The sequence below is a fragment of the Sminthopsis crassicaudata genome, chromosome 5, assembly GCF_048593235.1.
Source record: "Sminthopsis crassicaudata isolate SCR6 chromosome 5, ASM4859323v1, whole genome shotgun sequence".
Lineage (NCBI taxonomy): Eukaryota > Metazoa > Chordata > Mammalia > Dasyuromorphia > Dasyuridae > Sminthopsis > Sminthopsis crassicaudata.
This window is the reverse complement of record NC_133621.1, coordinates 41,989,421-42,012,812: the sequence shown is the minus strand read 5'-3', so window position 1 is coordinate 42,012,812 and position 23,392 is coordinate 41,989,421. Positions and strand designations below refer to the sequence as shown.

At 40.7% G+C, this 23,392-nt stretch overlaps 1 protein-coding gene across 3 annotated transcripts in view; it reads left to right on the top strand.

Annotated features, from left to right (window-relative positions):
- ULK4 (unc-51 like kinase 4) overlaps positions 1–23,392 on the top strand; it is a 624,778-nt gene that overhangs the window by 402,651 nt on the left and 198,735 nt on the right. For all 3 annotated transcript variants that reach the window (XM_074272175.1, XM_074272174.1, XM_074272171.1), the window contains exons 33-34: positions 4,652–4,818; positions 13,137–13,235. In XM_074272175.1, coding sequence (XP_074128276.1) covers positions 4,652–4,818; positions 13,137–13,235 — 266 coding nt within the window. The remainder of the gene's footprint in view (positions 1–4,651; positions 4,819–13,136; positions 13,236–23,392) is intronic.

Below are 23,392 nucleotides of genomic sequence, written 5' to 3'. Positions count from 1 at the left end.
TTTTTTCTTCTTCAGAAAAGTTCAGTAGGAAAAGTGAAGACTTGAATTAGGGGACCTGGACTCAAACCCTACTTTGCAATTTACTACCCATCTGATTTCAAACAAGTCACTTTATTCCCTCTGACTTGGTTTTCTCTTCTGTAAAATGAAGGACACTGACCAAGCAACCCCTGAGTTCTCTCCCAGATCAAAAGCTGCAGCCAAGGTTTTTGTGATGATAGCATACAAACATGCTCCTCATGAGAAAAGATTGTTTTTTTTCTCTTTTTCCTTCTTTTTTTGCCTTTATCTCCTCAATGTCTAGCAGAATGCCTAGCACATAGTAAGCACTTAGTAAATGCTTGTTGATCGATTGCAACTCAAGCCTCAGATAAGCCTCCTTCCAATTTTCATTTTTATTTTTTTTAAATCCAGAATGGTTTTCTTAGAGCTCTTCTCCCAAGTACAGAAATTAAATTCAGTGCACTATTCTTGCCTGCGCAAATCTCCATTCTTGTCTTCTGTGTGAGAAAACAATCATCTGGGGGTCTATTCATTCCTTTCCTACTAGATGAAGATACATTCACTAGTCCTGAGTGACTGTAACTGTGGAAGTAGAGCCAGACCCTTCCCACAGCCACTTTCCATCTAAACTAATCCGCAGTGTCCTTGTAAGAAAAAAAAAAAAAGTTTATCTTTCGGGACCTGGGACTCCAGACTCCCATTTTGATCCCTGGATTATAGTTTGTTACCCAAACCAAGGATTTCTTGGTTCTAAATATTCCTATTCTGGCTTTTTTCTACCTTTCCTGATCCCACCCCAGTGCCTTCCCTCTGAGATGGATGTCTATGTCCGTCGTGGCATGTTGTCTTGTGTGGATGGTTTTTTGCATGTTGTCTATTAGAGAAGACCATTAGAACCTGAGCTCTTTGACTTCAGGAACAGTGATTTGTCCCTTTTTTTGTGTCTGCTGTGCTTAGTACATTGCCTAGGGCATACACTAGGAGCTTAATTAATGCTTGTTAACTTATTAATGCCAATTCTATTCTTGTTTACGAATACAGAAGTCTGGTGTGGTAATGTTCAGCATTAATATAATACTATTAGTAAATCACTGTGTAACATAACACTCTCCCCTTACACAAGTAGGTTGTGTGAGAATTATTTCTGTATTTCAGATTTTCACTGGAATATGTTTTTGATGTGTATAATTTGTTATATTGCCTGCCTTGTGCTTGGTCTATCAGAAATGCGCCGGGTCTTAGACTTCCTGAAATGGCCAAGTCAAGGGAGATGACCTTGGAAACTCTGGCCAGCCTTTTGATTCCATTTTTCCTAAGGGCAATCCCTCCAACATATTGGGGCAGAGGGGACATTTAGTAGCATCTGTATCTCTGGCTAGTACACATAGAATCCCTTGCCATTGTGACCTGCCTTTCATGCAAGTTCACAGCCCACTTGTACTCTGCCTCACTCTATTTTTTAACAATTTGTGGATAGCTCTTTCTTAACCCTTGAACCGAGAAGGTGGGCTCTGGGTTGAATCAGTTGTTCAGAGTACATGAAATAGACTTTTATAAATCACTTTCTCGCTTGATTCCCCTTCTCCATACAAGAGAGATTTTGCTGCTTTTGTCCTCCCAGTACTGGTATAGTTCGTATCCAGATTTTGGTTGATATCATCCAAAACATAGGCTGACTCATTCACTTTGATATGGCCACAGATGTGAGTGTTTAAATTTTGGATGATGGAGAACTTTGCAGGCTGTTAGTCCTCTTTATTGTATTATTCAGCTATTTTTTATTTATTTATATTTATTATTATGTATTAAAATATCTTGTTATTATTACATTATATTTTGTAGGTTGTATTATTAATATATTCTATTTTATTTATTTATGTGGCTTATTAAAATTTATTCTGATGAAATGATCACAGACTTTGTTTCTAATAGAGCTGAGTGTGAGAGAGGTATTTCTTATTAGTAACATTACATAAGTACACACTAAGACAGTATCATCATGTAAAATAATATTAATACTAATGGTGATGATGCAAATAACCATGATTTAGGGTTGGTAAAGTGCTTTACAAATGTCATCTCCTTTTACTCTCACAACAAACCCATTCTACAGGGAAAAGCGCTTGATCCCTGACTTACGCAGAGTCAACCAGCTAGTAAGTAAACAAGGTAGCATTGGAACTCTGATCTTCTGGATTCTAAGCCCAGTGCTCTATTGTATAATCTAGTTTTTTTATCATATTTTATCTAGTTCACTAATGACATAAACATGCAATATATTATGAATCCTGGAGTCTCTAAGGTTAACTTTCCATAGGGTCTGTTAATATATTCATTTTTTAAAAGAGCTGCAGGGTGGGGCACAGTAGCTACAACTGAGAAGTGACTGTACACATTAACTTTTCCTGAAACTCATCAGAGTGATTTCAAAATAACTTTTTTGTATGTGACTGTATATGGAGATTTAGTTGAATAGGAAAAGAAAATAATCCTTGGATTCTTTTTGGATTAACTATGGTTTCTGCTTCCTTCTAACCACCCATATGCTCCCTCTTTCCTTCTCTTTCTTTTTGTTAATATTCATTCTTGGCATTAATAATGAGTTGTCTTTGGGCTTTTAGTCACCGGACTAATCCTAGTGTGCTTGCGAGCCTGGAGATGGGCGGAAAGTGAAGACTCTTGGTTTGTGAGCTGCTTGCTTTGGCCCTGCTGCTTCGCTCATCAGAGCCACTCCTGAGTTTCTAAATTGCCAAATCTGGGACCTTTTCTTAGGCTTCACTGCCGACCCCTCAGTAGCATGTTAATTGCCCCCTCTTCCCTTAAACTCTCTCTCTACTTTCCTGACGGCCTCCATTAACATACAGCCATCACTAGCAAGTTCTCCAACCCCACAGCATCCTTCTCCTTTTCTTTTTTAACTTTCGGTGGACCCTTGATCTCTTCAATGTGGATATTCCTTCCAGTGGCCCTCATTTTCTAATTTTACTCTAATATATGCTTGTTCTCCCATGAATCCTCCAGTGGACTTTCTGGGGTCCCTCATGAGGTCTCTTAAGGTTTTATGTAGTTTCCAGGGTAATCTGCTCTCGCACCTGACCAACCCACCTCTTTTTCTAATCTTATGTTTCCTGGTTAATTCTTCTTGCAGCTCTTTGGCTTATCATCGGTAGGCTCCTTCTGCCCACTGCCTTTGGGTCACAGAGCACTTTCCCATGCCATCCATACCATTGTCTCCTTCCTTATTGCACTCTGTGCTCAGCTCCTAATCCATTTGCCATGTCTGTCCAAGAAAGAGGCGCTGATACCCTGACCATCCAACTGCATGTCATCCTTGGAGCAATAGGCATTATTTTTCCATTTCATTTTTCCACTTTGGATCATTAAGCCAGTTTTCTGACTGGTTATGGATCTTATTGAGAAGAACCTGCGGCTACATCCACAAATGGGCACCAGGAGGACATTGCCATTCATAAGGAATCCATCTTCTATTGTGAATTAGTACATGATGTGATTGTAGGAAAAAAAAAAAAAACACCACACAAAACACTTTGCTCAGTTTATGGTTTTTCCTTCAATATACTGACAGTAGCACACATTTTATAGCACTCTATAGAAACACAGCTACTCCATATTCCTTATATAGTTTGATCCTTACAACAATCCAGTGGAATAGAGAGTGCAAGTAGCACTCGCCATTAGTTCCATTTTGGGGATGATTTTAAAAAAGTGAGGATTGGGGAAGTTAATTAGCTTGCCAAAAGTCACACTTGTAAGTAACCAGGCTTTGAATAAGCTTCTGATTCTACGACTGCCTTTTTTTCCTCCTCTTCTCATTATAGATATCCCCAGCTTGGTGTTCCATTCTCTGTTCTTCTCTACTTACTCACTTTCTCTGAGAATTTACACTCTCACAGCTTCAAGGATTGCCTCAGTGTGGGTACCCATTAGATCTATATTTCCCTGACCTTCCTCCCAAAATCCAGTCCAAATTTCCAATTAGTCTCCTGGACATTTCCCCTTGAAATTTCTATTTTCAACTCAGATTCAACACATTGACAACCAAGAGGATCACTCCCTTTAAATTGATTTCTCTGTTCTCTGTTTCTATCAATGTTATTACTAGTATCATTACTAGTATCATTTACTCAGGTTTGAGTCTTTAGATTTATCTTGCAATTTTCCCTCTTTTCCTTGCCCAATTTAGTTTCAGATACCATCTTTACAGTTGTTGTTTTTTTTTCAGTGCTTTTTTCTTTTTTCATTTCATTTCATATTTTGCCATCACTGTACTAATGCTTCAATTTAGGCCCTCATTAGCTCACAACTATTTCAGCAGACTCCCAGGTGGTGGTCTTATCCCAATCTCATATTCCCTTCCCTCTAGTCATATGGCAAACTTTAGAAAATCCTGCTTTTGCCGTGTTGTGGCATTCTGCTTTGAAACCTAGAAAATCTCTTTGTTACTAAAAGAACAAACTCTGTTGTCTAGAATTCAAGGCCTTTCCCAAGTTGCCACCCCCTGTGATCCTTCCAGCTTGTTTCTGCCTTGTTCTCTTTCCTCCATCCCCTCTCCAGTTCTGGCCGGGTCACTCTCTGGGGACATTCTTCAGGTGACATGGCTTCATATCTACTTGATTTTCCCCCTTAGGTTTGGTCCGTCACATACGCAACCTTTTAATTGAAACCTCAGCACTGTACCTGGACATGGATAACAAGAACAACATCAAGACGGCCAATGCGTTGCTGTTTTCCCTGCTCGACATTCTGCACTACATGCTCATCTACACGTCCAACATTGTTCGGATGGCGCTACAGGTGACCGGTGTATTCTGGGGGTGGGCGAATGATAAGGGCTATCCCATGCCATTTCTTCTCTTCTTTTTATTTTTTTATCTTATTTATTTTAAAATATACTTATTTAAAAGGAGACTAGAAAGAGAAAGAATAGACTTCCATCAGGAATAGAAGACCTGATTATATGATTTCTAAAGGAAGCAGAGGGAGACCTCTTGACCATAGGTGACCCACAGTTGGCTCCTAACCATCCCACTCTGGAACAGAACAACCATCTTGGGTTCAGCTCAGGACTGGCCTGGAACCCCAGCTTCAGGGAGGAAAGGGAGTATTTCCCTGCCCGGCATCCACACACAAATATTGGCCCATTGACCTCCAATACATAAGATGTGCACTCAGAGTTGATTTGCCAGAAGCAATAGTTTGCTATTGATTGCTCTCTTGTACTCCCTCACTTATTTAATCTTGTGACCATAGGCATGAAATTTTGATTTAGGAGTTAGGGAAGTTGGCTATGTAACAAAGCTGATTGGCCCATTTGGGGGATCAGAACTATAACCTCTGACAATTAGCAACAAATGATCAAATTTTTCAAAGGGACTTTAGTGATTAACTAGTCTAGACTTCTCTGCTCAAACCAATTGCACCAATTGCCCAGTAATATTAATTTTTAAAAGCATTTTTCGTGTTTTGATCATCTAGAATTTAGAACATTAGTTCCTTATTTTCTTATAATTTCCTGTTGAAATAGTAAGTGACAAACAACAGAATTTTGAGGGTTTTTTTTATTCAGAAGCAAAAGCAGATTGACCAAATACTTTTCCAAAGCTCATAATAGCAGAGCTAACATTAGATCTCTAGGATATTTGTTTAGTCTACAATAGTTACTATTAAGAAAAATAGTTCCTACCATAGCTAATTTGGACCTGGTGGCTTTCTGGCATAACATAATACAGTAAGCAACTCCACTTACGGCTTCCAAGTAAGGGGTGGGGGTGGCTTTTCATAGATGCTCGATATTTATTTGGCACTCATTTCTTTTCCAAAAAGCTGATTAAAAACAATCTATCTTTTTCTTTCACATATTCCTACATTAATTTTAAGTAAACTGTGTAAAAAGTGTCAGGTCCTTGTGAATACTAGATTTCTGTTGGTTCCCCCCCACCCCCCACTACCTGTCACCCTGGCACAAAGAAAAATTTCTTTTTCTTAAAAGTACATCATTTCTTATATCTGATCTCATTGTGGCGGTTGTAAATTCTTTGTGATACAATAGATAGTTCCTCTCAAAAATGGCTTTGATGCTTCTAATGAAAGATTGTCAGGTAGATTATAGATGAAAAGGATCAGAAACTGAAGAACCCCAGAACAATGGAAATCTCCTTGTGTAAATGATTAGGAAGACACTCATGAATATCTTTTTACTGCCTTCATCAAAATCTTCCTTTTTATATATTCATAAAAATTTGGTAATGAATTAATCATGTTTCATTCTCCTTAACTCAATTATAGAATGCAGTGCAATTAATTACCTTTCTGAATCCCCCCTCATCATGTTTACTGTATACTCTTTTTGGCATCCTTGACAGCTGCCTTTGATCTCCATTAGCAACCATGATACCTGATGCCAGCCCTGAAAGAAACCAAGATAAATACTTAAGACTGAATTATGAGCAATGGCAGTTGGGGAAATAGATGGAGTGTGCATCCAAGACTCATTCCCCTGAAATAGTGAACTACAAATGCTTTTAAAACCATGTCTCTCATCAGCTTTCTTTAAGTCCCAGAGCTAAGATTTTCCTTAATGTAATCTATATTTGCTTTGAAAAATAATTGTTTCTGATCCAGTCATTCTGTAGAGCAATCTGGAACTATGTCCAAAGGGCTATAGAACTGTGCATACCCTTTGACCCAGCGGTGCCATTACTGGATTTGTATCCCAAGGAAGTCATAAAGGAGGGAAAAAGATGCACATGTGCAAAAATGTTTGGAGCAGCTCTTTTTGTGGTAGCAAAGAATGGAAAAATGAGTAGATGCTCATCAATTGGGAAATGGCTAAACAAGTGTTGTGGTAGATGAAGGTAGTGGGATATTATTGTTCTATTAAAAATGATGAACAAGTTGATTTTAGAAAGACTAGAAAGATTTATATGAACTGAGGCTGAGTGAAACAAGCAGAACCAGGAATACGTTGCACACAGTAACAGCCAGCATGTGCAGTGATCAACCATGAAAGATTTGGTTCTTCTGAGTGGTTCAGTGATCCAAGGCAGTCCCAATAAACTTTGGATAGAAAATGCCTAATGCATCCAGAGAGAGAGCTATAGAGACTGAATATAAATTAAGATATGCTATATTCACTTCTTTTTTGTTTGTTTATTTTATTCCTCTATGGTTTTTCCTTTTGTTCTGATTTTTCTCTCTCAACATGATACATAAAGCAATGTTTATTAAAAATAAAATTTAAAAAAAAAGAAGAAAAATAACTGTTCTAAAACCAGAAGAAGTTTAAGAGTTGGAGAAGCCAGTTTTCATGGTTATTGTTACCAAAGCATTTCTTTTACATCTATGACTCAAGTGATAATGCATATTGGTAGGCTGCTTTAGAAATCATTTTCCTTTCAACAATACAGGGAGGCCAGTAGTATAAGAGGCACTATCTATATTTTACAGATGAAGAACTATGACCTGGGAAGGTTAAGTGATTTTTTCCCAAAGTTACACAACTAGTAAGTGTCAGAGCTGCAATGGCAACCCCACTCTTTTCTGACTGTACCTGAATACGGTGATTACATTATAGCATGTTGTGAATCTCAAAAAATAGTGATTTTTTTAAAGCAAATCAATGCACATTTATTAAGCACACTTTTTTTTTTCAAATTTTGTCTCTCTTACTCATCCCTTCTGAGAGTTCCTGTTAAAGAGGAGTTCCCACATTGATGGGGGGACTTGCCAGTCAGTCGATAGACAAGCATTTCTTCAGTGCCTTTTGTGTTGCAGGCACGGTGCTAAGTACTGCAGATGCAAAGAAGGGCAAAAAAACAAAATCACACCAACAATGGTGTGCCAAGGAAATAGATACGGGATAACTTGGACATAACATCGTGGAAGGAAAGTGCGGTCATTAAGGGGGAAAGAGAGGCTTTTTGCTGGAACCTGAAGGAGTTCAAGGAAGACAGAGGGGAGCAGGGTGACTGTTCCAGGCAGGGAGATAGTTGGTGAAAACTCATGGATCCAGAGTCTTGTGTGAGGAATAGTAAGGAAGCCAGGGTCCCTAGGTCGTTCAGTCATTCTACCTGCATCTAACTCTGCGTGACCCCATCTGGGGTTTTCTTGGAAAAGGTGCTGGGGTTGTTTGTCATTTTCTTCTCCAGCTCATTTTACAGATAAGGAAACTGAGGCAGTCAAGATTGCCCAACTAGTAAGTACCTGCAGCTGGATTTGAACTCAGGAAGCGGAGTCTTGCTGACTCCAGGCCTGGCATGAGGTGCCCTGATCTCAAAGGAATAAAGTGGAGAAGGAATGGCACCAGGGATTGAAGGGCTATCTATTTGGTCCTGGTGGGTATAAGGAAGCGTTAGTCTGTTTTACTGTTAGCTCTGCTCTTTCAAAGATTGCTGATTTGAGTGCCGGGTGGGCTAGAGGAAAAAAAAGGCTCAGGCAGGGCCTCCCCCTGCCCCAAAGGGGATCAGGTGAATAATCCAGGATGGTGGGAGTGCCACAGGAGTGAAGGGGACAAAAGTAGAAGTGGCAGGGCTTGGGGACAGGCTGGACACAGGAGCCCAGAGGGAGTGAGGAAGGGACTCAGGGTTTGGACAGTGGTAGAAAAGTTAGGAAAAGGGGGGAAAGGAGGGTTTGCAGGTAGAGATCATGAGCTCATTTTTGGACATGTTAAGCTTAAGATTTATGGGCCATCCCTATCAAGATGTTCAGGAGAGTTGTATGTGTGACATTAAAGATCAGAGGAGATGTTAGGACTGAATCATTGTCTGTAGAGATGGTGATCCAACTGCGGGCATGATGAGAGCCATCAAGTGAAATAATGCAAAGAGAGTTTTGGGGAGCACCAATAGCCAGGGAGGCAACCTAGAGGAATGCAGCAAGGCTGACAGAAGGAGCAGACAAGGAATGGGAGAACCAGGAGCGAGCAGTGCCGTGGAAACCCGGAGAGATGAGGTGCCACATTGTCTGAGGCTGCTGAAGTCAAGGAGGAGGAGGGTTGAGAAAAGGCCATTTGACTGGCAGAGGAGAGAGCCTTACCGCTGTTTCAGCTGAGTGATAGATCGCCAAGACCTGAGAGAGAGACAGAGAGAAACCAGAGCACTTGTTTTAGGTGGCTTCCAAGAGTTTGACCACAAAGGGAGCAGAGATGCAGGAGGATAACTGCTAGGGATGGAGGGATCAAGAGAAGATGGGGGAGATGTAGGCATGTCTGCTAGTAATAGAGAAGCAGCCAGAAGGCAGGGAGGGATTGAAGATTAATGAGAAAGTAGGAATGACTTATGGGTTGTTGTCAACTTGGAGGGAAACGGTTAGTACAATCTTTCCATGGCCTGTGGCTTTTTTTTTTAAGTTTATATATATATATATATATATTTTTTACATCACCATAGTTTTCCCCAGTCTCTCTTTCCCAGTCTCCACAAAAAGCATTTTTAAAAGGCAAAAAAAAAGGAAAAAAATCAACACAAATGATTAGTACATCAAAAAAGTCTTAAAAATATGTACAATGAACAACTTCCATGGACCTTCCACCTCTGCAAAAGGATGAAGTAGAAATGGCTTCTAATAGCTTTTTTTTTTCCAGTCATACTTTGTATAATTTTATGACATTGACTTTTTTTTTAACCTCAGTTTCTTCATCTACAAAATGGGAATTTATGAAGATCTAATGAGTTTATTTTTTAAAATTTTAGTACAATGTCTGACACATAGTAGAGTCTGAAACTAGATTCAAACTCAGGAAAGTGAATCTTCCTAACTTCCAGCCCAGCACTCTCTCCACTGGCCACCTAATGCATTGTTTCATTGAACTTAATTTACTCTGTGTCAGTTCATACAGATCTCCTCATGTTCTTCCTAATTTGTGATTTCTTGCACCAGGAGTATTCCATTATGTTGATAGATCACAATGACAGAATTTCCCAATCAGTGGACCCTCCATTTTGTTTCTAGTTCTCTGCCACTCACACACACAGAGCTATGAATGATTCATTGTAAATGAGACCAGCCCTTTCTTTCTGTTTTTGACCTGTTCTGTGCCCAACATCAGGGATCCCTCTGAACAGGGATCAAAGACTTCCTTAGTTTTTTTGGCATAACAATAGCTTGTATTTATATAACACCGAAGGTTTACATAGTGCTTCTCTCCAGACATCTCCAGGAAATGGGTTGTATGAGTCATATCATTCCCATAATATAGATAGAAAAAGTCAAGGCTAAGAGATTTAATGATTGATCCTGGACTCACCTAGATTACCACTGGTAGAATTAGGGCTGATTTCTTCCACTCCAAGCCTTTATATATCATAACTTCCTCATTTGGGTTGGTGAGTTATCAGAAACGACTGACTCGCCCCTGACCATGCTCACTTTAGAGAGGGAGGGAGGAGCCTTGGGGACCACTGAAGTATGGAGGGATTTTGCTTGTTGCCGGGGTACATGTTGGATTTCAGGTCCAGAGTTCTTTCCTTAACAATGGTCCCAGGGATTGGACCTAGTTCCACAGGTATCTACAACCTTCCTAATCAGTTGCCATAAGTTTGTGATGCTCCATTAGTCCCACAACCTGAGTCCCAATCTCTTTGAAGATCTTTTCTCCCGCATCTTTGGGGGAGCCGATGCAATTGAGGTTACAATTCTTAGCATTCCAGTTCTGATAACTTGGTCAAGAACTTTAGCTATTTGTGCCCTTGTGGTATCTTTCTCTCTTCTCCTCTCATTCATGTTTCCCGTTGACAATAAAGAAAAGCAATAGGTAAGAAGAAAAGGGATCCTGAAAAAACTCACCTCTACAGCAAATCAGGGGTAGGGATAGCTGGGCCCGGTGCTTTCTGAGACACCACTGGCCGAGACGGGTCTGGAAAAAAAGCTCATCCAAAAGGGGGCCATAGAGATTTCTCCTCCTTTTGTCACATCCTTTTCCTCTTTATATTATGTTCCCTTATGTTATCTTATATTTCCCTTATATAATATAATTGTTATATTTTCTCTTATATAAGCCCACTTAGCTTACTTTTGCCCTGAACACAAGTGGGTCTTGCTTCCCTCCAGTCATTTTTGAATCCCCAAAATCTTACCTGCCACATGTGGATAATTGGAGATGAGTGGCTGGGTGTTTGGGGCCACCGGACAGGGTAGAAACCCCTCACCAGGAGTAGGACTTTCTGTAGCACATGCACAGGCAGTTTTTACATTGGCTGTAAGAGTCCGCCTTCAGTTCTGCACAGAATATAGAGTAGGGATCTGAAAGAAGAGATGAGTCTTTTACACAACGTTACATCCCAGGCTTTTTCCTACCTCCTTAGATCCTCAGGAAGGAAATACCTAGATTCTCCAACTATCACATGTCATAGTTAAAAGCATATAGAAATACCTAGATTTTCCAACATATCATAATTAAAAGCATTTGATCATCCCCATCTGAGATTTAAAAGCAGAATTGAGAGTTTTAGGTTAATGCTACAGTCTTTTCTATGAGAAATCTCCATTTTTCTAACGGAGTTTCAGACATAAGCTCATAAGCCAGTGGAAAACATAGAGGTTCAAGGCTAATAGGTATCATCAGTTTGATTCTGATGTAATTGGAAGTAATTTGGTCCATGTAATTAGAAGATGAATTTTCTTTTTTCGGGATGAACATTAATTCTTTTATTCTTCAATTGCTTTTTTAGTTTGTTTTTACATAATTTCCATTAATTAATACTCTTCCCCCTTCCTTCCCTAGCCAGTAAATTATCCCTTTTGACCTAGAAGAAGAAAGAGACAAAGAGTAGTTCAGTAAAATGAAATAACACAACCATGGCTTAGAATACATGCAATATTCCTCTCTACAGGAACCCTGCTGCCCTCTTCCCCCAGAAAAAAAGGGCCGTTCCTTTTTCCAGCTCTTCTCTAGGGGCCACGTTTGGTCATTTTAATCAGCAGTATTCACTTTGGATTGCTGTTCTTTCCCTTTACGTTGTTGTCAGTGTGTATGTTGTTTTCCTGGTTCTTCACAATGTATGTATTCTGCATCAGTTCATTTCAGTCTTCCCTCTTTCTGTGAATTCTTTATGTCCTTTATTTTTATGGTATATTAAAATAGGTACAATTAATCTATCCATTCTTCAGTTGATGGGCATCTACTTTGTGTCCAGAAGATTAATTCTTAATTGAGTCCCTTTAATCAAGGAAAATGGATACAAGAAATCCTGCCATTCAGCCTGAGGCAATGAGCCCATTAACTTTCTAGCGAGGAGACCAGTAAGTAATCCCAGCCACTGACTTAAGGCAGCACACCCACTTGCCTTACATGCTTTAGGAAAGGACATTGCCTTCTCTTCTCTGACGGAAAATGAAAACGTGATTAGAAAATGAGCATGAAATGTGTAATTACTTAAAATGACATGCTAAAGAAATAAATGTTTCTTTCATCTCAAATAATTCAGGTTCAGAAATCAAAACCCCACCACCACTTTTAAGTATTTATTATTTGAGAATACAGATGAAATAAATGCTCTTTTGATTTTCCTGTTCCTGTTTGTCCCTTCTAATAAAGCTAAACCAATATGTTTGAGATTAATCAGCATAGCAACATATATATGAGTATATATACATACATATGTGTATCTGCATGTATATATTTACATCAAATATATAGATATATATATATGCTTAAAATAGCCTTTGGATTTTATTCAGCCTATTCCTTCAACATATTCAGATATATAGAAAGTGTATATTTGATAGGATGTATATATTTTCTTTGCATCATATTTAATGGAAAATACTTAAATTTTGCTGCAGTAGATAGAGCACCAGCCTCGAAGTCAGGAGGACTTGAGTTCAAATCCTGCCTCTGACATTTAACGCATCCTAGCTGTGTGATCCTGGGCCAGTCACTTAACCCCAATTGCCTCAGCAAAAATAAATAAATAAATGAATGAATGAATGAATACTTACATTTTCTTTTACTTATTCTCCTGGGTACAATGGATAAAAACAGTTTACTCATAGCTACTCTTTACTTGCTCCTAAGAATGATTATCATCCTTCTGAATTTTTTGTTCCCCATTCACCACTGCTTACTTCTGAGTGTGTGACAAAGTGACCATTTCTTTTTCTCTCTCTCATTGAAGGCCCAGAAGAATGCTACAGGAGAGCATACTCAGGCTGCTGAAGACCTTTTGCTTATCAACAAACCTCTGACAGATCTAACTAGCTTGCTTATCCAACTGGTAAGAACTTATTTTCCCCTAGAACCCTTGTGAATATTACTCGTGTTGAAATTATTTGAATATATTTTTCATCCCATGGGCTTCAGTGTTGGGTTTATCTTTTCTTTTGAACTTAAGTCAAAACTAAGTTCTATTAAGGTTTGTTCTAAGGATAAATAATGAATAGAAAAGCTTTTATTAAATACGTACTGGGTGCCAAGCACTTCGCCATTGCTGATAGGAAAGAAAAATGAGTCCTTGCTCTGGGTGAGCTCGCATTGTAATTGAGAGAGAGGCACTCCATCTACATCTGGATGGAGGCAACTGAGAGTCTTTAGGAGGCAGCAGCAGGGCAGAAGGCAGGCTCACAAGCTCTTAGGGACTCTCTGAAATTCTCCTCAGCAAACCCTACAATTCTGAAGTATTTTAAAGCCATTGAGGTTATCGTTGTATAACTACAATCGGAAAGCGTCTCAGAGCATATCCTGTTAGCCAAGTAATGACCACTGGGCACTTCCTGGGTGCGGGCACTGTGCCGAGCGCTCAGGAGACAAACACAAGCCACAGAAAAAGCGCCCACTGGGGTGGGAGACGTGGGCACAGTGAAGAGTTAGGAGCGCAGCCTAGGGGGAACAAAGAGCAGCCAGTGGGGCGGCGGCCATATCCAGTGACCCTGAGAAGAAGACGACGCCTCCGGGAAGGTGAAGATTGAAATAAGTAAGAATCCGGTGGCTTCCAGACTTTTTGGATCCAGGCTGGTGCTTTTTGTTGTATGGAAATCCTGGTGAGGGAACGCCTTCGCGCAGTGTAGTTACGCGTTGTGACTGAGAGCCAGTGAGCGTCCTGGAGCCGGTCTCTGGGGGTTCTGGCAGGGATCCGCAGCCTGTCTTGCCGGTTCTGCCCCCACCGCGCTCCACGGCCTGGCTCCGCAGAAACGACCTCATTTTTAGAAAACCTTCACCTATATTTACAGACCCTAAACCACAGCTGTCCCCTATTGAAGGCTTTAAAAGTTTTTAAATTTAAGGTACAGTTGACCTCGTGATCCTTTTTGGGGTCACCAGCGTGCTCCAGTTCGCCTCCATGGGGAATTCTCCATTAGGGCTTATCATGGCGTCCACATTGTGGGATCTCTCACCTCTGATGATGGAAGGAGAAAACAGGAACCCCCTGCACCATCTCCCCGGGAGTTTAAACGGAAAGGGTTACGGGTGCCCGAAGGAGACGAGCTCTCCTCGAAGTGAAGTGTTTGAGACGGGAAGTCCCTGGTTTAATGGGGCCGGGGAGCACGGGAGGTGTTCTGCAGTGGATACATTGTAGCTGTGTCCTCGGAAGCAGCGCCTGAGGGAGCACGTGCTGCGTCCCGCCCCAGCCTGAGCCGGAAGGGGCTTTCTCGCTCTTGCCTCCAGGACAACATGAAACGGGAAGAAGGACCGCCTCCACTTCGCCTCCCGGAGCTTTCCCTTTCCAGAAGGGGAAGGGAAGGAGTCCTTTTCTTCCCCCTTTTCTGGAGTTATGTCAGTTTCTTAAGAGACTTAATTAAGAGATGTAGCTGATTAAGACACCCTCCCTTCTGCCAGGACCCGCAGCCTTTGATGAGCCTCGGTTTGATTACAGTGTGTGTAATAGTTACCCTGATTACCCTGTTTAATTACATCCTTGGAGTGATTGGGCGAGGGCCGGGAGGCTGCCCCTCCGTTCTCCCGCCGCAGATTCGGGCTTTTCGGAATTGTTTGTTGAGCAAGTGCCTGTAAACCTAACAACCGTGACAGGCCATTAGTGGGGAGAGATCTGGCACGGAGCGGGCACCTGGGACCGAGATGGGATTCCCTGCCCGAGAGCGGAGCGTGTGCTGCCCTGGGTTCGGAGGTGGAGCCTGGAGCGGAGGCCGCGTCTCTGCGGGACAGGGCTGTCTGTCAGACTGGCCCCGCGGCCACCCCAGCACAGGATGGGGGGCCTCGCGGGCCCTTCGGCCGCCCGGCAGCACGCTCCGGGCTCCGGCCGGCCTTGCAGAGCTGCCAGCGGGGGCCAGACCCCCTCAGACCCGGGCCTCCGAAGGGCGCTTTGGAAGCCTTCTCGGCCGGTTGCCTCGGTGTACAAGGGAGAAACTCGGAGGACTCGCATGAGGACTGACATGTCTTAGGTTCACGTATGTAGAGCCAGAAAAGAACTTGGAGATGGTCCAGTCCTTTCACACTCGGAGGGTTTGGGTAGTTTGCCCAAGGTCACTTTCCAGTTACATGTAGAGGTAGTTTTCAACATCCTTTTTTTTTTAATTAAAGTTGTTTTTTTTTATTTTCAAACTATGTACATGGATCATTTTTAACATTCCCCTTTACAAAACCTTGTATTAACTAATTTTTCCCTCCCCTCCCCTAGATGGCCAGTAATCCAATATATTAGCATTCATTTTTGTAAGGTTTTGAGTTCTAAATTTTTCTTCCTCCTTCCTTTCTTCTCCCCTCTCCAAGACAGCAAGCAATGTGACATAGGTTATACATGTACAATCATATCAAACGTATTTCCATATGAGTCATGTTGTAAAAGAGGGATCAGAACAAAAGGAAGAAAGAAAAAACCAAAACTGAAAATAGCGCGCTGCCCTCTGCATTCAGACTCCATAGTTCTTTCTCTAAACACAGACAGCACTTTCCATCCTAAATCTTTTGGAATTGCCTTACAGTCCAGTGGTCCTCAAACTTTTTAAATAGGGACCAGTTCATTGTCCCTCAGGCTGTGGGAGCGCCGGACTGTAGTAAAAACAAAAACTCACGCTGTCCCCGCCCCTCAGCCCATTGGCCATAACCCGGAGGGCCGCATAAACGTCCTCAGAGGGCCACATCTGGCCCTCTGGTCGCAGTTTGAGAACCCCTGCCTTAGACAATTCAGGATAGCTGAGAAGAGCTAAGTCTGTGAAAGTGGATCATCGCACCATGTGGCTGTTTCTGTGTACAATGTTCTCCTGAGAACCCAGGTCTTTTGGCTTCAGATCTGTTGCTCTTTCCATGTCGTGACCCTTGTCAAATGTCACAGAGCTAATTGTAATCAGAATTAGAACCGGTTTATGATTCTTAACTCCTTTGCTAATGATTTTTCCTTCTTCCATTTTCCAGTATGAGAGGTTTTGTTGAATTCAGCAAAATATGCAAGATGAATCCGGGCCTGACCCAACTGACAGTTAAAAACACGCTTTCACCTTCTGTATTCTACTCATTTTTAACAAACATGTATTAAACATCTAGGGATGATGTTCAGGCCATTGGGCAGGGGACACAAAGGCAGAATCCCGGTCATCCCCAGCCCAGCTAGGTTGGCTCATTACAGGTAATCAATGTTTTCTCTGGTACCTTCACTCAGCCCTGTCTGCTCAAGAGCTGTTCTGTTCATCTTGAATAACACCTTCACTGGAGATTCTACTTTGCAAGAAGGCCTTTTCCCAACCCATTCTCTTCATACCTTTGCCTTTCCCATGTTAGTCTTTGCATTCTTCCCTTGACAATTTACTCTATGTGTAATGTTCTGTTTCTCTAAATTATAATTGTTCTCTGGGAGGAGGTCTCTTGGGGAGCTTCTGGAGACAGCCTTAGTTTCAGTTCAGTTCAATAATCCCAAAATGCAGCCAGGAGTTAAAGTCCTTTACTGTCTTTTTCCAAATCTTAAATCCACATCCTTTATTTTCTCCTTCAAGTCTTGTCTCCTTCACTTGGGGCTCAGCTAGCTTTCTGGAGGCCTTCCTCTATCTTTGGTTCCCAAGAGCTCTTGCTGGAATGTCTCCGGCCTCTTGTCTTCCCAATGTCTCCAGCCAGCACAAAAGTCAAAGTGGGAATCAATCTGACTCTGCCTCCAAGAGTGTGCAATTGTGGGTTTCCCAGAAGTCAATCCTAGTTGTCAGTCTCCTCCCAGAGAGTGAGCTTGTGGAAGCTCCTTAAAAGTATGCTCTCTTAAAGGTGTGAATCTCATGAAATTCTAGTAAATACATTACTGAACTAGAGAATTGTTAAGTACCATGCTAAATTAGAGAATTATATCCATTCCAGTGACTTAGCACCTTGAAAGAATCCTAACATCTATGTTTTTCTGAAATCAGAAAATAATGGTTACTATCAATATGATGCTCACATACTCCAGTGGATCTGTGATCTCATCATTGTGGGTACTGTCTCCTACCATGCAGATTGTAATTCATTCACGCTAACCCATCCTGTTAGTCAATTGATGAACATTAATTTAAGAAAAGCTTATTATGTGCTAAACATTGGCAAAGAAAGGGAAAAACATGGCCCTTGACCTCAAAGAGCACACATTCTAATGTGGAAGACAATGTTCAAAGAATTTAGCATCTCAAAAATCTTACTATAGTTTTAACTACATTAAAACTTTGGAGATGTCCTAAATATAGTATTTAGGAGCGAGAACCTTGGAGGGAAGGCATCTGAGGGAGGGGGAGAAGACTAGAAAAGGCCTCTTGCAAAAGGGCAGATTTCGACTGAGTATTAGAGGAAGCCAAGGAGCCCAGAAGGCCAAGATGAAGAATCAGAATTCCAGGCAAGGGGACAGCCAGCGAAAGTGGCTAGAGTCAGGAGGTGGAGTATCTTATGTGAGGAATTAGGAACAAGAAGATCAGTATCCCTGGATCATAGAGAATGTATAGGGGAATAATATGTAAGAAGAATAGAGAAATAAGAAGGAATTAGGTTTTATTTGAACCTTTTTAGTTGATCATGGTAATAGGGACTTTATTGAGAAAGGGACTGATATGTTCATATCTGTACTTTAGGAAGATTCCTTTGAAAGCTGTGTGGTAAGGAGACCAAAGCAGGTAACAGTCCAGGTAGGAGGTGATGAGGATTTGCTCCAGGACGACAGTGATATGAGTGAAGAGGAAGTGGCAAATGGGCTGTATATTGTGAAGGCAGAAATAATGAGATTTGGCATTAGATTGGATTCCCTGTGACTTATGCCCTTGTCCTCCTGTTTGGTTGCCAGGGAGCATTCGTGTAATGTTTCAAGGATCTTTCTCAAGTTCTGACATCCTGAGCAAACCAATCAAGTACACTGATTGTCCATCGGTTATCCCTGGCTATTGTCACAGGACTCATCTTTCTCTATCATCATGTCTTTGTGGACATCACGCTTCCTTCCCAAATCCTTGTTTGTAATGTGTTGCAAGGGCAGCTAAGTGATGGCAGTTCATACTGTACCTGCCCCTGAGTCAGGAAGATTCATCTCCCTGAGTTCAAATCCACCCTGATACATTTCCTCACTGTCTAACCCTGGGCAAGTCACTTTACCCTGTTTGCCTCAGTTTCCTCATCTGTAAAATGAACAGGAGAAGGAAAGGGTAAACCCATCCAACGTCTTTGTCAAGAAAACCCCAAATGAGGTTACAAAGAATCAGACATGTCTGAAATGACACAATTGCAATAACAACTTGTTGCAGCTTGTTCACATCTGCCCTGTGCCTTTCCATTTTCTTTTGAATGACTCTTAAGTTGAATTCCTCAGAAATTTTACTGTTTCATAACTTAGTCGTACAGTATCACCCAAAAAAATATTGGTTGTAACATACAGGAATACATTTATGATCCTTAATAAAATTGCATTTTTTCCACCAAAGCAGTCTGTCCATTCTTGTCCTCTTGTCCAAATATGGACCTATTCTGAGCCCAGTTAACCAGGGCTCCATAAATTTCCACTGTGCCACACTATTTTTCTTGGAAAGTAGATGCAAGTCCTTTTATACGGTAATTTAAGTTTCACAGAATTCTTTTTGCACAACACAACACTGTGATGTAGGCAATGCTAGGATTATCGTCCTCATTTCACAGATGAGAAGACTGAGGTGCTGAGAGGTTAAATAAATTGCTCCTGATCACACAGAGCTGGGAATGTAAATCCCCTTAAACTGGTTCCAAGTTGTCTTCCCATAATGTCTATCCTCATTCCTTTATTACCCTTTCCCTCAAAATGTGCTGATAATACACCTGTTCCACAGAGCATCCCTCTGAAATCTCATTATAATGTTATCTCTAATGTTTGTATTAGTAGAATGGTGTTATGGGAGAAACCACCCAATAAGACCACCTAATACTTGGAGAAAATGCATCTCTGGGATTGACTCTTTTTCAGATCATCTCTTATATTAAGATTCCAATGGCTTCACAAAATACCTCATTTGAGTAATCTGCATTATGTATCATCATTGAATTAATTAAAATGATCAGGGGAGAGAACTTTGGTATACTTCCTATGTTGCACAGAGCGCCAAATATTTATGGCTACATCTGTGTTAAAGAAAAATTGTAATAAGCCTATTGGGAGCCTAACTGGGGCATATGAATGCAAAAGATAAATTTTACTAAGATTGTTAAAAACTAGAAGAGGCACAATGTGAAGGTGGGGGAGGAGAGGGAAAGGCAATCCTTAGTTTTCATTTATCTAGGATGATTTTGGTGGAATCCTGCCTAAGGGAAGAGAAATAAGCTAGTTGGACTCTTAAAAATTCTTCCAGGAATATAATTCTATGAAAATAAAAAATGATTATTCTAAAAAAAAACTTGAAACCTATTTACTTGCAAATTATTAGCTGCATTTGTAATAGGCATAGTATGTGTTTTATGCTGAGATATTTGTGCAAGACCTGAAAAATTTAGGGTAAATAGGTGGACCATGGCCCCTGAAGAAAAAATATACCAAGATAATTGTTTTGACCTAAATATTATATTTCCTTGAGCTCTCTAAGGAAGAGGAAATTAGAAGTCAAGCTATACCATTGGGATATTTTTTTATTACCAGATAATTAATGCATGAATTATAGCCTACTTTTCCCTCATTCCCACAAACACAAAAAGAAAAAGAAAAGAAAAAAGAATTGTTCTCAGATTTCTAGAAGAGGCCAACTACCTAAGCTCCTCTGAATTGTGGCTCATGGCAGAATGGGACCTAGTTTCAATTTCTCCCTCTTTCTTCTATGCCAGAGTAATCTCATAAGACCCCCTATTTTTGGAATTAGCTAAAAGGTTTTTTTGTATTATTAATAATTATTAAGCATTTAGTAAGCATCTACTATATGCCAGATCCTATGATGGTTATTGCGGATACAAATGAAAAAATGAAGTCATGGTGAAAATAACAAAAGGGAAGATATTGGATTGGGAGGGGGGGTTCATTAATAGCTGTCTCAAGTAATATTCACAGAGTCACAGATTGTTAGTACAAGAAGAGACCTTAGTGTTTGGATTAGTCAATCCAAGCACATTAGTTTACAAATAAGAAAGTGAAGGCCCAGGCAGATGAAGAACCTACTCTAAATCCCACCACAAGAAAGCCCCTCTATCCCATGAATCTGTGCATAAAGGTAGAGGGAATTCTACATTGGTCACCCTGCCTTGATTTCTACTGCTTCTGCAACCCAAGAGAGTTTTCTTAGGTCTCTTTTTGCTGTCATTTTTGCAGATTTTGTGTCAGAGGATAGTATTTAGTCAGTTTTGTTTGTCTTTTTCTTTTTCTTCAGTCATATGTTATTATTTCTTCTTGATCATTTCCTCCTTATTCAAGAAAAAAAAATGACTTCACCCTACTCCTTCTCTGATCTCCACAACATGTACTTAAATGTTAACCCTTGCTTGAACCAAATATTCTTTGCTCTTCAATTCTCCATTAGCTCACCACCGTTTGGCTTTTGTCAATGATTTCACTCTCTTATTGAATCACAATTGAGAGTGGAAATATTTTAGAGCAAAAAAAAAAAAAAAAAAAAAAAGGGAATTTGGTTGCCAAATTGAGTCAATAAATGTGGGGAAAATTAATTTTCATTTATCTTCCATTTTCTTTCAATAAATTAGAGGCTTGGAGCTTTTTCTGTGAAATGATATGTCATCTCTCACATATTCTAAATAATTTTGCTAAGTATTTAATCTAACTTTGAAGGTGAGTTATTTAGGTTCATGGCCTAATATTAAAAGTCTTTCCCTCTAATTGTCTCTGAAATTAGAACATAAAAGCCACTGAATATGAAAATTATCTTCATGCCTCATATTACGACATCAGAAAGTTGTGATGAGGGACAGGAAGTGATGCTTCCAAGTGCCTGGTGCCCCTTCTGGTGAACGGCATGTGTGCAAAAGCTTTGAGCTGGGGAATAAAGAAACCTACCTGGCCTATGTGGGAGCTCAGGCTCTCATCCTGGCCTTACTAGGCAGTGTGATTTATCCAAACTATGTTGCCTTAGTCTTAGTGGGAAAGTTATATGCTGGAAATGGGCTTTGGGTTTGGATGGAACCAGAGGGTCTGGGTCAGATTCTGTTCTGCCATTTATCACCATGGTGACTTAGACACTATATCTATGCAGATCTCGGTTTCCTCTTCTGTAAAATGAGAATGTTCTCTTCCAGAAGTTCTATTGCACCAGACTATGTTTTCCTTTGGGATTTTGCTTGTAAAAGTTCTGGAATTGCTCCTTCCCAGATTGATTCTTGAGTTAATAACTCTTTGGATTAGACACTTGGCTTATTTTTCCAGCCTTCTTCCTGGACACTTTTAGAGTCAGTCTTGGCTGAACATTTATCCTCTTGGTTCCTCCTGCCATTTTGGTAGAGTATTGAGTGTTGTATGATTTCAGGTTCTCAGGGTCAGCTCAGTCTGGTCTGCAGGCTTCCAAAGCTTCCAGAATGGTTTGCTCACTGTCTCTCTGTTCTCACATCCTGCGCAATACTGGGCTCCTCTTCTTGGCTGTACCAACTCTCCTTTCCCTGGTGGACCACCTCGGTCTTTTGTCATTTCTTGTGTGGGAATGGCCCATGTGTTACTAGTTGGACCTCCATCCCCTAGGGAGCCTCTCTCTGCCTCCTCATGCTGATCCAGGCTGGAAAAATAGCTCTTTAACTTTTTCTTGGCCATCCCATTCAAGTCTGTTTTCTTTGCCTTGTGGAGACAAAGGGGACAGCTGAGCTCCCCTTCCTCCTCTTACCCCTCTGCTTTCCTGGCCTATATTGGCTTTTCCTGCATTTAGCTTCATAAATACTCATCCCAGGATTTAATGCTTTTCACTCATTTGTTTAGAAAATATTGACCTCTACTATCTTTGCCTTCCTCTAATACTCTGGGCTGCCTTAATAAAGTACTGTTCTTCATATCCATCCACAAAGATGCAGACCCACTCCACTTTCCTCCTGGTGCTGTTACAGAATTCCCTTAGTTCAGTCAGTTTTCTATCCAGTCTTCTTGACATTTTTCTTACAGATAAGCTTTTAGGAGGCTTTCTTGATGATCAATTGTGTAGTTATACACTTGCAGACACCCAAGAGCATGAACCATAAGTATTATAAAACAGCAGAGTTTCAGAGTTTTTGCTTGATGCATACTGATCAGAGGCTAGCAGGACCCTGGAACTATACAGCCCACACACTTATTGCCTCTTCCTTGTTATCTACATGACAGTTGCATATAAAATACTGTTTCTCAGCTTTAAGGGCTTGACCAATAAAGTATAATTTTGACCAGAAAAATAGCTTTAAAATTGTGAAGAACTCAATTCAGTTATGTCTTTCTCTGTTGATTCACAGAACAAATTAGTTTATAGGTAAAACAACAGTATTCTTCTTCCTTTCCATGCTTCAGATTTAAAACTGAACTGGAGTCTTTCTCTTAAGTCACATGAAAACTTTTATTATCAATGGTGAAATCCAGGGTAGAAACACCTGTTTTAGGAACCCTGGTTTATTTTACTAAGCAAACTCAGCTCAGACTCACAGAAATATCCATGAAATTAGTTGACTAGACTCAAGAGGAAGGGAATCTCTTGAAACTTCATCAAAAGCTGTTCTTCCCCAAGTATTCTGAAAATGTCTTACTGCTGAGAGCTGTTGACAAGGTAATCTTCATAGCATCATCTCTTACCACGGAGCCCTGAAGAGACCAACCCCACATGTATCATGACAGAAATACGGAGAATTACTGAGCATTTCAGCCCTTCAGAATGCAGTTTTGCAAAGAATAAACAAATATAACCAGCTTTCTCTTAGTAACTGATGTCTGTGCAATCCGCCATCATACCTAAGATCAAGACATGAGAACCTAGTTTCAGTTAAGGATGACGAACCTGCTGTGTGAAAACTAACATGAATTGAAGATGGGGATTAGGAGGTGAAGGAAGACTTGGCTTCAGGTGGAGAGAGCCA